This window comes from Heterocephalus glaber, unplaced genomic scaffold (assembly GCF_053883595.1).
Source record: "Heterocephalus glaber isolate CG9 unplaced genomic scaffold, H.glaber_assembly_v1.0 deba00001509, whole genome shotgun sequence".
NCBI lineage: Eukaryota > Metazoa > Chordata > Mammalia > Rodentia > Bathyergidae > Heterocephalus > Heterocephalus glaber.
Genome location: NW_028258325.1, coordinates 34,724,721 through 34,740,499, shown reverse-complemented (window position 1 = coordinate 34,740,499; position 15,779 = coordinate 34,724,721). Strand labels below are relative to the sequence as shown.

The 15,779-nt window shown below is 34.7% G+C and overlaps 1 protein-coding gene and 1 pseudogene across 1 annotated transcript in view; both read right to left on the bottom strand.

The window, feature by feature from the left end:
• Positions 1–4,953: 4,953 nt before the first annotated feature.
• Tmem33 (transmembrane protein 33) overlaps positions 4,954–15,779 on the bottom strand; it is a 28,148-nt gene continuing 17,322 nt past the window's right edge. The window contains exons 6-7 of the mRNA XM_004849798.4: positions 10,261–10,344; positions 4,954–7,330 (exon numbers count right to left, since the gene is read on the bottom strand). Coding sequence (XP_004849855.1) covers positions 7,201–7,330; positions 10,261–10,344 — 214 coding nt within the window. The 3' untranslated portion in view covers positions 4,954–7,200. The remainder of the gene's footprint in view (positions 7,331–10,260; positions 10,345–15,779) is intronic.
• LOC106009802 (glycine cleavage system H protein, mitochondrial pseudogene) lies at positions 11,063–12,743 on the bottom strand (annotated as a pseudogene).

Sequence of the window (15,779 nt, the reverse complement as noted above, 5' to 3'; positions counted from 1 at the left end):
TATAAATTTTAAAAGAACTAATCATGTGAATACCCAAATGATGATATCCCAAAGAATGGGCTGCTGTCCTGACACTGCCACTTTGAATATGAAAATGTGCACTCAGTCAGTGAATATGGATGGTCCGAATGAAAACTGTAATCTTAAGCAGTTTTTCCTTCCCGATTATTAGTCAGAAATTTCTGCTGACTTGTCTTTGGAATTTCTCAAAAATTGAGACTAAAAAAATTTTTTTTGCCCACTGCCTGTTATATGCAATAAATGGAAAAATTCATTAGCTCATTTGAAAACAGATAATTATCTAAAAATTCTTTACAACAAATAAAATCAAACCATGTATCTTTTTCCTTCTATTATTACATGAAAAATAAGAGCTACTAGAATTACTTTTCAGAAAACTTACCAACAGAAAGCAGTTTGCCTGTAACTAAGAGTCTAATGTTTTAAAACTACCAGCACACCAATATATAGAAAACAAAAAAACAAACTTTCTTCAAGGTTATTTGTGCATTTTAATGTCAAAGGGTTAAAAGATTTTAATGTTACTGGAAACATATAAATACACAGTTAATTACAGCTGCCATAAAACCTTTTATTTCCTTCCAGTCCTGGGAGTTGAACCCAGAACCTTCCCATTGAGCTACAGCCTCAGCCATTTTTTATTTTTTAGACAGCAATTACTAAGTGGCCTTGACAGGCCCAGAACTTATGATCCTAGTGCCTCAGCTTCCCAAATACTAGGGTTACAGGCATTCACTGGCCATGTCCAGCTAAAATAGGCTTTAAAAAGACTGTGGTTGAAACATCCCCTATTCTAGGATCTGTCTACCACTTCTTGGAGGAGTTTCATGATCTCCCTCTTCCCAAAGCTCAGAATCATGTTACAAACAGCTCCAAGTATTCCCATATGCTGAAGCAAAGTGCATTATGAATCAAGAACATGTACATCTCTAAGGCCCTATACCATCAAATCTTCAGGAAATCAATTTTCCTAACACTTTTGGGGGGGGGTGCTGAAGATTGAATCCAGGGCTTTATGCATGCTAGACAAGCACTGTACCTCTGAGTTACATCCCTAGCCTCTAATTCTATTTATTTTGGGGGTTATTAAACACTTTTACCCTTTTGTGAACAATTTACTAATTGATTTGATATTTTACACCTATCCGAACTGTCTTATATACCAGAGATTTCTATGCCTTTTAGATTGTCAGCTCCAATTGGACAAGGATTTGTGTAACTTGCAACTGGTGTTATGTAGTACCAGTTGTAAAATTATTACAAGAAATACCTGCCAATTTTAAACACCTAGAAGGGAAATATCCTCCTCTAGGTTATCCTGTTTGACTAATGACTTTGGATAGACTGTATATTGTGAATCATTTTAAGGTTATAAATAAATCCAGTAGGCTATAAATTTAACTAGATAAAAAAAGTACAGAAACAAGCAAGCAGCTGATATATCCAATGTAGTTTTTCTTTTTACTGACTCACTCCTGTTTGCTAGTTTCATATTAGTCTCCCAAAGTCACAGCATTTCTATTATTTGTAATGGGCTGAGAACAGAAGTGTTCAAATTCACCTTATTCTAATAATAAGGCAATTAAGCTCAAAAGAAAGGTGAATTCTAACTGTAAATGTACTTCTGCAATATAACATTTTAAAATCTGCTTAAATCCAGAGATTTTTATTATACAATTTGATTTTATATCAATAAGATCTTAGATATAACATTATAGATGAAAGAACAATTTAATTTGTATTGAAATAAATATTAAACATACAAAGCACATACAGTGAAAAAAGGTCACAATAAATTACAAGTGAAGATATTACTTTGCTCAATCACCAAAGAAAGCCCTTGATACTTCCAATTTCACACCATCAGATTTATCATTCTTGCTGATTTAAGCAGAACACAAAACAAATATGGATCCCCGGGCTTACTTTCACAGGTACCAGCACAGATAATTTACTACAGTGATCCAATTTGGAAATCAGTAGGGACCAGTAAATTGCTGCATAAAAGAAAAAGCGAATGAGATCTTTTTTCCTTGGTGTCAGCAGGCTATGATTATTATGTTTATTAGATTTTCTTGAAAGGACTTCACATTTTCTCAAATATGCAGGAGAACTATATTTCCCCTCTGAGCCTTACATTAGCATTATGTGCTTTGGTCTTGAATACAGGAGAATGATGAATTTTTCAATTTATTTTATAAATTTATAGTCTGGATAGTATTGGCCTGAAGAGTATAACTCCCCAACCTGTACAGTATTAGATATTAAAAATGGATTAAAGAGAAGTTACTATGAAATGCTGACATACTGTATATACAAATTTTTGTTCACTATATCCCATTAATATAGAGCACCAGAAGTAATGTATTTATAAATCAAGTAGTTTTTTTATGACTGTTTCTAATTTTTGTGACCCTTTTACATTTGGTCCAATATATACACATAATAAATGTTACCTGCCCAATATTTTGCTCATTTGGTCTCAACTTATAAATACATGTGTAGGCAAAAATTATGTCAAGAGGACTAGTTCTCCCTTCAAAGTTACAAAGGAAAAATAGAAGTTTGAAGTTAAACTGTCATGAACCAAGAAAAGAAAAAGAGTTTGAAAGTGATGAGTGAAATCAAAAAAGTAGCTTTACAAGGTTATGAAAGAGAAAGTGAAATGATTCTTGGGTCCTTCTTTCTCCTAGAATATGAGCTAATTGTTAAGATTTCAATCATTTTCTAAGAATCTGCTTTAGATTAAGGAAATACTATACTTTGTCTTTTCATGTCCACTCCAACTAAATGCATGTCAGTTTTCCTATATGTACTCAAAGACAGAGAATCCCTCACATAGGAACACTTTCCTTTTGAACAGCCCATCTGAGTACCACCTCAGAACACAAACATTTTGTAAATTAATTTTATGACCAGGAAGGGTCGGGGATTTAGCTCAGTGGTTCTGGTGCCTGCCTCATAAGCGTTAAGGACCTGAGTTTGATCCCCAGTACCAAAAATAAAAATTACCACCACGAAACCTTTCAAACTTTTAGCAGCTCCTTTCTTATCCTTAATACCAGATCCAACAATAATTCTACCCAAAATATAAGAGGACTGACTATTCAATAAAACCATCTCTGGAAGTAACTTCTGGATTTTTAAAGTCATGCCTTTGGTATACTATCTGTTGAGCTATCCTATCATAAAGCCTCTGAGGAATTCTCCTAATCCTAGAAAATCCCAATAAAGTGTTAAGAAAAACTAGCTGTCAATCTTGGTACCATTCTTAATATCCAAAAATGTCAATATACAGTACTTTTATATTACTATGAAGTCTAAATCTTAAAAGATTAAATTGACTACATCTAGTGTACTTACAAAATGATGACACATCTGAAAATGAAAACAATTTTGTAACTGATGTGTTTAGGTAATTTAGGCACTTTGAAAAAAAAAGATTATAATCTGTATGTCACATCCAGCTGCAGCCCATTTTACTATTTTCAGCAGATATTGATAGGGTGCTTTTGAACATTTCAGTATTTTTAAAAAGTACTCATGGGTTGAGGGTGTAACTCAGTGGTAGGGTATGAGGCCTTGGCTTTAATCCTTAGCACACAAAAAGAAGTACTCATAGTAAATGGTTTCTAAATTGTTTGCTCAAAATTGAACTAACATACATCAAATTCAGATCCTTAAGTTTTACAGCTGACTCAGCACTTCAGTGGCATCTGAAAATAGGGAGCTACCTGAGGTGAGAGTGACATCTAATGATTACAAACATAACTGTGGCCGCTTTTCCTACTGAGTTTTTTTTTTGGTACCAGGGATTGAACTCGGGGGGTGGGGGGGGACGACCTTGTGCTTGGGAGGCAGGTGGCGGAACCACTGAGCTAAATCTCTGGCGCCTTACTGAAGTTTTAATTTCTAACTATCAAAACTGGGTGACAGCTTTGAGGCTAGCAGATCCTTAGATCTGGCGCAGGTAAGGTTGGGGAAGACTACCACAATTCCTCAAATTAAGTTCATACACTCTCATCTGAAATGTATGAGAGAACCCTAAATCTCTCAGTTCTACTTGTCGTTACATATACTTGTTTTCCTTTTTAGTATATGTAATGTTCATGTTCTAAATGTACAAACTTGATCAGGATTTTTTATCCTGATCTTTAGGAAAGAAATATTGATAGTTTTGCAACTCTTACTGATATACCAGAACCCATTAACCTTTTATAACTTTTGGGTTAAGGCTGAATATTGGCTTGCTTTAATGGTCTCTGTAAGGGAGTCTTTTTTTTTTTTTTGGTGTAGTTCTGGGGATTTAAACCCACAGTCTTTGCACTGAGCTACACCTCCTGCCCCCTTTATTACATTTTTAAAAAAAATTTTAAGACCTAGTATTGGTAAGGTGCCCAGACTGGGCTCAAATTTGTAATCCTTCTGCCTCAGCCTCCCAGACTACTGGGATTATAGGTGTGTTGATCACCATGCCTCGCTTGTCAGGGATACTCTTAAATATCCAAATGTAATTTTTAAAAAAGATTTCTTGCTTTTTTACAGAAGCATGTACCCTGGTGAATTTTATATCAAGAAAACTTAAAATACAAATTGTACTTGAGTAATTTCTCTTTAGATTAATGTTAAATATGATTTAAATTAATGAAAAATCAAGTATACAAAAGGAATACAGAATACTTGCTAGAATAAAGTAGGTTTTGTATGAGACCTATAACTGTATAGGAGGGTTATGCACTATACCAGTGATGGCGAACTTTTTAGAGCTTTCAATGATACAACAGCCCGCTGTGGCACATGTGCCATAGGTTCACCACCAACTGCACTATACCATTTCTTAAAGAATTAGATATTTGGGAAGTTAAATCAACTCCTTTTAAACCTGTAAGAAAAAATAAGTTAAGTAATGCACAAAGACTTAATTTCTCCTACCACAGTTATCTTATCTATATATTGCTATTATATTTAATTTTAATTTGATACATGTAATATTATCATTTCAGTTGCCAAGTCAGCCACTTGTAAATATTCACAATGCAGAATTTCTAACTACCAATTTCATGCAAAGTAAACATCTAATCATGCTCAACTTATAAAATTTACTTTTTCATGGGTCTAAGAGTATTATATATTAAGCCTTCCAGTAAGGCGTAAATCTGTACCTTCATTCAAACATGAACATATTAGAAGTATTAAATTCTGCTATATGATTAAAAAGAATTAAATCAGAAGATATGTGAAATTGGTGTAGTTTTAAAATTAAAATTATTTTTGTTAAAACTAACATGGAATATTTACTTTAGGGAAAACTTTTCCATCAGCAGTAACTTTAAAAATAAAGAAGGAAAAAAATAAATAAAGAAAGAAGAAAAACATAGACATAACCTTTAAAAATAAAAGATAATCAAGTTAAAAACAAGCCACACACAATAAACAGAAATCTAAATAAGTTTTGTACTTCAGTTAATAGTATTGTTCCAGGGTTAATTTCTTACTTTGGACAAATGTTCTACCAGTTATGTAAGACATTAACATAATAGGAAGCTGAGTAAAGGGTATACAGGATCTCTTGGCACTATTTTTGAAACTCTTCTATAAGTAAAATTATCTCCAGATTTAAAAAAAAAACCTGTAGAAAAAACCTTTCAGAATGTGCCTTCAGCTGCCAAAATTTGATGTAATTTAAGATAATATTTTAAAACACCATTAGAAATCAGTATGTTTACTTAACATTGTAGTCACTTTATTGCTCTAAAAAGTTTAATTCTTAAAACCATCAATTACATAAATAGTAATAAGGCTAGCCATATACACATACAAAATCAACTGTATATCATGAGGTTGTTTATCCAATTTAGTGGATAAATATTACAAAAATACAAAAATAGCCAGTTGTAGTTAAGCTACCAAGTGGAATTTTTCTGGTAATCTATCCTAAGAATATCACCTTTCTATAAATTAGGAAGTTGAACAAAAGGAAAAATGTTACTGCTAAGTCACTAATGAATGTATTTGAGAAATCCAAATGACATGCAGACAGAAGAAAATTGGTTACAAAAACCATTTCATTACTCTAGTCTAAAACTGTGCAATGTTTTAAACATTTCCAATCATGCAACAGTAGTAAGGATCAGAATAAATTTTATAAAGCAGTTGATGGGAGCTCAATGAACAGGATTGAACACATTATACTACCCAAGTCAGTTTCATAATATATCCAATTCCCCTAGTCATAGTACTATGAAATTAAAATGCACACTACTCCCCCACAACTCCTCCCTCAGCCATACTATCACTGAACTGCCTTCCCTATAAACCTTGACATTTAACCTTTCAAACCAAATTTAATGGAAAAATATGTAATCTACAGGATACCCTTCATTATTTCATAACAGACACAAGTATAGGCATATATTCTCAAACTTCAATTACATTCCTTTCACACAGCATCTGAACTGCGGCAACTGTCTAGGAAAATTCAAGCCTAAGAGACCAAAAAAACTAGAGTCAAGAATCTGAACTTGATAATTCTACGAATTATAATTATACTAATAACCTATCTGTTCACATCTGTAAAAGGATTTTCTACTTGATAAATGTTACTCAATGGGTCTCTAAAAGGAAGCCATGTCACTACTACTTTTTGATAGAAAATAGTCATGTGACCCCTAACAGCTGTCCTAGCAAGGCAGCACAAATTCAGTAACAATTTGAAATAAAATTATAGTTGGAATAATTTCTGTTAAAATCAACCAAAATTACTGAATGGTAAAAGAATACTGTCTCAAAGTACACTGAATTCACATGTTATTATCATTCTGAACACATGCTAGATATAAACTCAGATTATTAATTAGGGTGAAACATTTTAGAACTAGCTTTACATGAAGTAAATGTATTTCATGATACAGGTACAGCAGCATCTAAAAAAAATTTGGTATATTTACCCCTAGATATAAACTTCCTTATCCATTAGCCACAGAGTGCAGAAAATTTTCTTAGAAACTTTTATTAAAAAGGGTTGATTTAACATGCCAGAGAAATTATTATTTTTCCAATGAGATGCTTTTATGTAACTTGGATTGCGGTCAGTGTAAGACCTGGATTTTATGACCCTTAGCAGAAGTACCAGCTGCTAATAATGCTTATGTTATATACCCTGCTTAACTAGATGATAAACTACACAACTGTTGGTGCCAATCTACTTATAAAGGCAATGCTCTGGAGGCAAAGTCTTCTCACAAACAGCGGGCAGGCAGGTTTCATTATTATATGTTCAACAACAATCCTCAGTTCATTAAACAAGTTCCTGCAAAATAAGGAAAAAACGTAACGAATAAGCAATATAATGCTACCAAATGTTGATGAAGCTTACCACATCCGATAAAGAATTTGCAGAAATAAAGATTAACCTAGAATGGATTACAGGAAATACACAAAATATACATAAAATGAGGTGGGCCCACTGGATGGCACCTATATAGTTCTAGCACTCCACAGGCCGAGGCAACAGGATCACTTGAGCCCAGGAGCTAGAGACTAGCCTGGGCAACACAGGGAGACCCTGCCTCAAACACATGCATACACAAAATTAAATTCCTAAAATCAGCAGCTGTGTCTTTGTTTGGATGGAAAAACCCAACTAACACAAATATTTAAAAAAATGGCCATCTCTAAGGACTGAGATTAGAGATGATTTCCTTTATAGTACTCACATAACTTTCACATTTAATTTAGGCAAATTCAAGTTGTTTTAAAAAGAAAGCAAGAAAAGTTATATAATACGGGTGACTCACACACTGTGTCTTTAAATGAACATACTATCTCTCAGAGCTTTCCTCATCTATAAATTAAGAGCACATATTTCACAGTTGTACTGGTTTAAATGAGACAACATGGGTGTTCAATGCTACTTCCTAGAAGGATCAAACTGGCTCTTTTTTGTCGTCAGAACCATCAAATTCCCTACATAATCTGGTCTCTGATTTGCTGCCTTATCTCCTGCCACAACTTCTATGATTGAGCTATGTTTCATGTTTGTGCCCCGAACACTATGAAGATTCTGCCTTTGCCTTAACTGTTTGTTGCCTACCAAATAATCTTTATTATATTTGTACATGATATGCATTATCTGGCTAATATATTCAAAATCATATATACTGTATTGTAATTTTTAGATGATTTGAAAGATCATCAAAAGCGAGAGATTTTTGGGGTGTTTTTTGGCACCAGGGTTTTAACTCAGGACCTTGTGGTTGTGAGGCAGGTGGCGGCACCACTGAGGTAAATCCCCAGCCCAAAAGCAAGCAATTATGACCATTTACAATTTCTACTTTATACGCCGACTCATCCTACATAAAGATAAAACTCCTATTTTATGATATGGCTCTATATACATTTCTATTCTAGTCCTAGTTCCAGCAACTCACCATTTGGAATCTCCATTAGAGTGAAAGATGTACACTCAATGCGCCTCAAATATGGCTTGTATTTTTTTGCCTCTAAATTCAAGCTGCTACTGTCTCTCTACCTAAAATGCTTTCCCCTGTTCTTACTGTATATTCAACGGTTTTAATCTTTCCATAACAAATTTAAATCCTATTTGGGGAAGCCTTCCTAGGCTTATCTTCTGGCCCAATCACTTTTCCTTTCTGTGGTCTATAGTACTAAAACAATAAAGCAAACATATGTCAATTTATTATTCAGCATTCCCCCTTACCCAAGGGGCATATGTTTGAGAGCCCCCAAGAGATGCCTGATACCACAGACAGTAACAAATCTTACATATACTTTGCTTTTTTCTATACATACATACTTTGATAAAGCTTAATGTATAAATTAGGTATTATACAACATGGATATTCTGGACAAAAGGATGATTCACATCCTACATGAGAGGGAGTGGGACAGCACAAGATATCATCACCCTACTCTGATCTGCACACAATTTAAAACTTATGAATTGTTTATTTATGGAACTTCTCACCTAATATTTTTGGATCACAGGCAACTGAAACCACAAAAAGTGAAACTGTGGATAAGGAGGAAACTGCTGTGTATTGACCTATAAATACCTTATCCTGAAGGAAATATCCTTGAGAATGGGACTTAAGTCTCTTACATCTTTATATTCCCTAAGTGTTAGCAGTGTTTTAAAAAGAGTCAAATGTAGCAGATCATCCCATTGATTATGCCCAAAGCAGGCCGTAAGCAGTATAGGCTATAAAGAGTTAACCCCACAATTGGCTTAAGAAGTGAGTCTGGGGCTGGGGATTTAGCTCAGTGGTTCCACCGGCTGCCTCGCAAGAGCAAGGTCCCAAGTTCGATCCCCGGTACCAAAAAAATAAAAAAGTGAATCTGACTAAAGCACATGATATAACACACAGCCAAGGTCAGAGTGACTCTTATCCAAATTCTGTTCCCAGCCTAACACAAAAATGCTTTGTCTCTCCTTTTACAAGCCTTGCCTGCATCAGGAGTGAATCCCTGGTGACCACATGTAGCCCCCTAACCCCAACCTAACAATGACTGTGTCACCAATAAATATCGACAGTTCTGGCTGGCCAGGGCCTTTGCTTGCTGAAGTCTTTTGCTGCTTGCTCAAGCACTGGTCATTCCAGTTCCCCATCTCTGTCTCTTTAATTCTGTCTCTCTTTCTTCTTGCCATGCATCACAGGACCAAGGAGGAGATTGAGATCGAGATCTGCTGCAGGGGTCTCCAATAGTCAAATATATCTCCAATATCAATTTCTGAAAATACAGGTGGTCCTCAATGTACAGTTTATCTTACTGTACGTTCACTTATTTTTAATCTCATGATGCTATAAGAGTGATAGCCATTCAATAGAAACTGTACTTTAAATTTTAATCTTTCCCAAAGCTATAGCAATGTGTGTATAGTACTCTTTTTTGTAATTCTGCTGTTAAATGGCAGAAAGTTCTAACATCCAGTCAGCCAGTCGTGTTGCTATGCTATGATAGGATAAATATCAACTCATGATATTTCCAACTTATGACAAATTTATCAGGATACAACCCCATCATAACTCAAAGAGATCTATAAAACCAACTCTTCATTAATCCTACCTAATTCTAAGGCCTAGAACTTAAATGCACAAAAACAATTCTTCATTCTAAATTCTAAACTATTAGCTAAATAACTCTGAAGTTATAAAAACTGTATATTGTCAATAGTTTTTATAAATAAAACTAATTTAAACTAATCATTCATCAGCTTACCGACAATATGGATTTCTTCTAGAGGAATACCGAAGAGTAAGAAATCTATAGTATATAAAAGGCTGGAGCAAACTTCCTTGGCCACTGAAATAAACAAATATGATAATAAATATGTATTACCAATTCACAAGTATAATCAAAATTTAAAGGCAATTCAAATGGAGAATATGTGTATCTTCATTCATCTATCATTGCTAAATCCAAGTTACTCTTAAAAGGAAATAAAAGAATGTAAATGACTGGTAGAGAGTAAAATAAAAATATATTACTTTTGAAATTTTAAAATATTAAGTAAAAAAACATCAAAATGGTTCCATAATTATCACAGACAATTGGAAAAATCAAGTTTTAAAATTCAGTAAGTACTCAAATGAAAGGTGTTTTATTTCATATAAATAAATGAAAGCTCCAAACTATTCTGACTCACCAGTAAATCTGCATAGCCTACACTAATATTCTTTTTTTTTTAAAGTAGTTGAATATTTTGTTTCTTACTGTGCTGCAAAGCTGTTGCTTCACTATAAAAACAGCTCCAGCCAATGCAGTGTTACAAAATTAAGAAAGTGTCATTCTTCATCTGACACTGTCCAGGTGACACACTCTTGAGTATTCTGGCCCAAATCCAGGGAGAAATGTAAGCAAGTTAGGTATTTTGTAAGGCTTATGATAACAAGTGTTATCCTTGAATTACATAACTAGTTTTTACCATGGGTAATTTCATGAATTCTGAATATCAGAACCTACAGCCTAGTCTAAAAATCATAAAGTTTATATAAAAAAGATGCACATTGTGTTTATCTGCAATCACTAGGGAGTTAAGAGGTCTTTCCGTCCAGAAGCAGTGATGAGAGTGGTTTCTTTCTTTTCCATCATTATAGTACTGCTAAAGGTTGTTATCTCAAGTCTTCTGTCCACCACTATTTGCAGACACTGCTAGAAGAAGTCACTTCACACTAGTTTATTTTGGGTGCCACTTCACTCCTCAATAGATTTCACATATTTCTTATATGCTTCTTCGCTCATGAGCTCATCTAGTTCTGAAGGGTCACTCACTGTCATCTTGATCAGCCAGCCATCTTCATAACAAGATTGGTTGACAAGCCCTGGATTTTCTGCAAGTGCTTCATTAATTTCAGTTACTTCTCCTGACAGAGGAGAATAGAGTTCACTGGCAGCTTTCACGCTTTCCAAAGCACCGAACTCATCTTGCTTTTCCAATTTTGTCCCAACTTCAGGCAGACTATAGTAAACAACATCTCCCAAAGCTTCCTGTGCAAAGTTGCTGATTCCTACTGTTCCAATACCATTTTCTGTTGTTATCCATTCGTGTTTCCCTGAGAATTTACGCGCTTTGAGCAGAGCCATCCCAGTGCTCAGTGACCGCACGGCACCTGCCCACAGCTGCCAGCGCCGAATCGGGCAGGACGCAAAGGGCACCGAGGCTGTGTGCAGGCTGCAAGCCACGACAGGCACACTCCCGGCCACGCTGCTGCGCCGCGCCTGGGCCACTGGGCCGACGGGGGTGGGGCGGGGCCTAATAAATATTCTTGATTAAAAAGTATAATTACAATACCCCAAAAGTTACATATCTTTATAAAACTTCAAGTCTGGAGTTCTTTCTTACAAAAAACTCTGAATTATGGTATTCACTGAAATGACTAAAAATAAAACAGCAATGGGGCTAGGGATGTGGCTCAATGGTAGAGCACTTGCCTAGAATCTGTGAGGCCCTGAGTTCGATCCCCCAAACAGCAAAAATGTATAAAGAAAGAAAAAACACAGAAGCAACCTGAAGTGGACAATAAGATAGGAAGGTTAAGTAAACTGCATTTTGTTTACTTACTGGGTTTAGTATGTAACTACTTAAAATCCCAGTTACGAAAACTACACAGCAACTCTGGAATATAAAACTATACATATTATTATAACTGTATCTCAAAACATTAAAATGCTAAATGTAGTATCTTAGGTCAATTTTTTAGCTTTTATTTTAAATTGTGATATTATTCTCATAGCCAAAATAATTTACATCATTACAAACATCACTAAATTAAATATCACATTCATTTTCCCCAACAAATATTTTGACAAACTTTCTAAGTTGAAAAAGTACACAATATAGAAATAGGAAAAAAAAAAAAAAAGAAATAGGAAATAATCACTGAAAAAATGTTTCCCATTAACCAAGTTAGTCTTTTTCTCAAAGAACAATTTCTAATATACCCTTCTAAAAACTGATCCCCACAAGTATATAAAACGGCTAATACTAATATAGAGCTTACTTGATAGTAATAATCCACTGAATCTACGTAACAAATCTAAGAAGGCAGTATTATCATTTTCAAGGAACTTGAGTCAGAAACACATATATGTCCTGTGCACATCCCTTTCTCCCAAATAAAGGGGAATACCTCATACTGTTGTTAACTAACTTTATTATGTCTTGGAGATCAACCAATATGACAACATATAAATTACCTCATTTTTTTTGGTACCGAAGATTGAACTCGGGACCTTGTGCTTTCGAGGCAGGCGATGGCACCACTGAACTAAATCCCTGGCCCACCTCATTCTTTTTTATAGGCCCCATCTTAGGCATGTACCAAGCCTATGTAACAGGCTCTCTTAGTACTGAATATTTAGGATTACTCCAGTATACAATTAGAAATAAAGATACAATGATCATCCATTTATCTGTCTTTGCACCATGTGCATGTATGTGTAGGATAAACTCACAGACTGTAAATTCATTTTTAAATACAGAGCTTTCAGAATTACTGCTACAAATATAACTTGATAAAGCCTTCTAATATTAAACTGTGTCAAATCTCAGGGGTACCATATAAAAATGCTAATGTCTTATGATTTTAAAAAAATTTTATAGTTTGTGTAATATTCAAGTTACATATTTAAAGCATTAGTAGCTTTTCTCATTAGAAATGGAGGGGTAGGGATTTGGCTCCATGGTAAAATGCTTGCCTAGCATGTGCTAGGCCCTATATGGGATCAATGAAGTGTAAAACAAAAGAAAAAAAGAAATAGTACAAATTTATAAACGTTGCAATTCTTAAAAATAAAAATTACAAAACACTGGCCTGGGGATTTAGCTTAGTGGTTTCGCCACCTGCTGCGCAAGCGCAAGGACCCGAGTTTGATCCCCGGTACCCAAAAAAAAAAAAAAATTACAAAACACTGAAAGATATACACCAAAAAATAGAAAGCCTGCCTAGGTCCATGAGTTGAAAGAATGTTGCTAAAATGTTCATACTACTCAAAGCAATTTACAGATCCAATGCAATTATCATTAAATTATCAATGATATTCTTCACAGAAATAGAAAAAAATCAAAATATACAGAGAAACACAAAAGACTGTGAATAGCCAAACTGATCTTAAGCAAAAAGAAAAAAACTGGAAGGATAATAATCCTTAACCTCAGAACATACTAAAGGGGCATAACTGGCATAAAAAGACATACATAGACCAAGAAACAGAAAGGAGAGCCTAAAAATAAGATCTATACTCAGGCATGGTGGCACAGGCTTGTAATCCCAGCACTTGGGAGACTGAGGCAGAAGGACTGTTTGAGGCCAGCCTGGGCTACAAAATGAGTTGAAGCCCAGCCTGGATTACAGAGTGAGACCCTGACCATAAAAACAAACAAAACAAACAAAAAACAACATCAAAAAAGATCTATAGCCCATTTATAGCCAACTAATTTTTGACAAAGGAACAAAAAACATACACTAAAGAAAGGATAGCCTCTTCAATAAATGGTGCTGAGGGCCGGGGGTTTAGCTCAGTGGTGTCAAGCCTGCCTCGCAAGCGCAAGGTCCTAATACCTTTCACCATATACTAAAATCAATTCAAAATGGTCAAAGAGCTCTGAAACTATGAAACTACTAGAAGAAAAAAAGGGGAAATATTTCAAGATATCAGTATAAGCAATGATATATTTGGATGACTCCAAAAGCACAGGTGACAAAATCAAGTACAAACTAGATTGTATCAAACTAGAAAACTGCTGCACAGCAAAGGAAACAACTGAAAGTGAGGATAACATACAGACTGGGAGAAATTATTTGCAAATATTCATCTGACAAGGGATTAATATCCAGAATATATAAGGAACTTAGAATATATAAGGATATATAAGGAACTTATATTGTGTCCTGATAAGGATATATAAGGAACTTAGCTGAAAACAATCCAAAAAACAAATAGACCTATGATCTGAATAGAAATTTCACAATGCAATATCTCATCCATCAAAATAGCTATTATGATAAAAGCAAAAAATAAATGCTGGCAAGGATGCAGAGGAAAAAGAGAAATCTTATACATGGCTGAGGGAATGTAAATTACTAAAGCCATCAATGGAGAACAGTATGGAGGCTTCTCGAACAACCAAAAATGTATGATCCAACCATCCCATTTCTAGGTATGATATATCCAAAGGGTCTGAAATGGACATACCTACACTCCCATGTTATTTTACCACTATTCACTAACTCAACTGAGTTATTCATTAGCAGATGAATAAATAAAATGTGATATATGTTTATATATATGAAATGTTTATATATTCAAGTATATAAACACTATGGAATATCATTCAGCCATACAGAAAAATGAAACACTGCTATTTATAGTAAAAATGGAAAGTACTGAAGGAAACTAAGTAATAAGACCAGCACAGAAAGACAAATACCATATGTTCTCATTCATATGCAGAAGCTAAAAAAAGTTGATCTCAAAGAAGGGAGTAGAATAGTGAGTATTAGAAGTTAGGAAGTTTAAGAGGGAAGGGGAATACAGGAAAGTTAGATAATAGGTACCAAAATCCAGTTTCAATAGAGAGAAGCAAATTCTACTGGAAAAAAAGTTAATTTCTCCATTTAAGTGTTTCTGGCAAATTCTCATTTCCTTTTCAATAACTGGAAATTAAGATGTAAGTTTGTACACAGCAAGTGTTTAATTAAAATGTTTCAGGAGTACAAATACCAATGAAGTGAAAACCTGGTGTTTCGACAAAAAAATCTACTGCAGTTCTACAATGAGATTTTGTTTGTCTAAGTTTACACAGGATCTCAGCAATTCATTTTGCTTGTTCATGGTAATGGGGACTGAATCCAGGCATCGTACTGAGCTACATCCCAACCCCTTTTATTTTGAGACAGGGTCTTACTAAATTGCCCAGGCTGAGCTTGAACTTGTGATCCTCCCAACTCTCAGAGTGCTGGGATTACAGGTGAGTGCCACCCCACCCGGCTTTTATTACTATCATTTGTAGCACAAGGGATGGAAACCAGGACCTCACAAATGCTAGGCAGGCACTCCACCACTGAGCTACACCCCTGATTTAAGATGACTATACGAAATTATTTTACTTATTTTCTGCATGTCGATATCAATTATATCCCTATAAAAAACTAGTTTTAGTATTTGTCATTTTAATTTTCCATCACATACAAGAAACAAATGACAGAACCTGGTATGCTCTAAGGCCAGAATTAGGT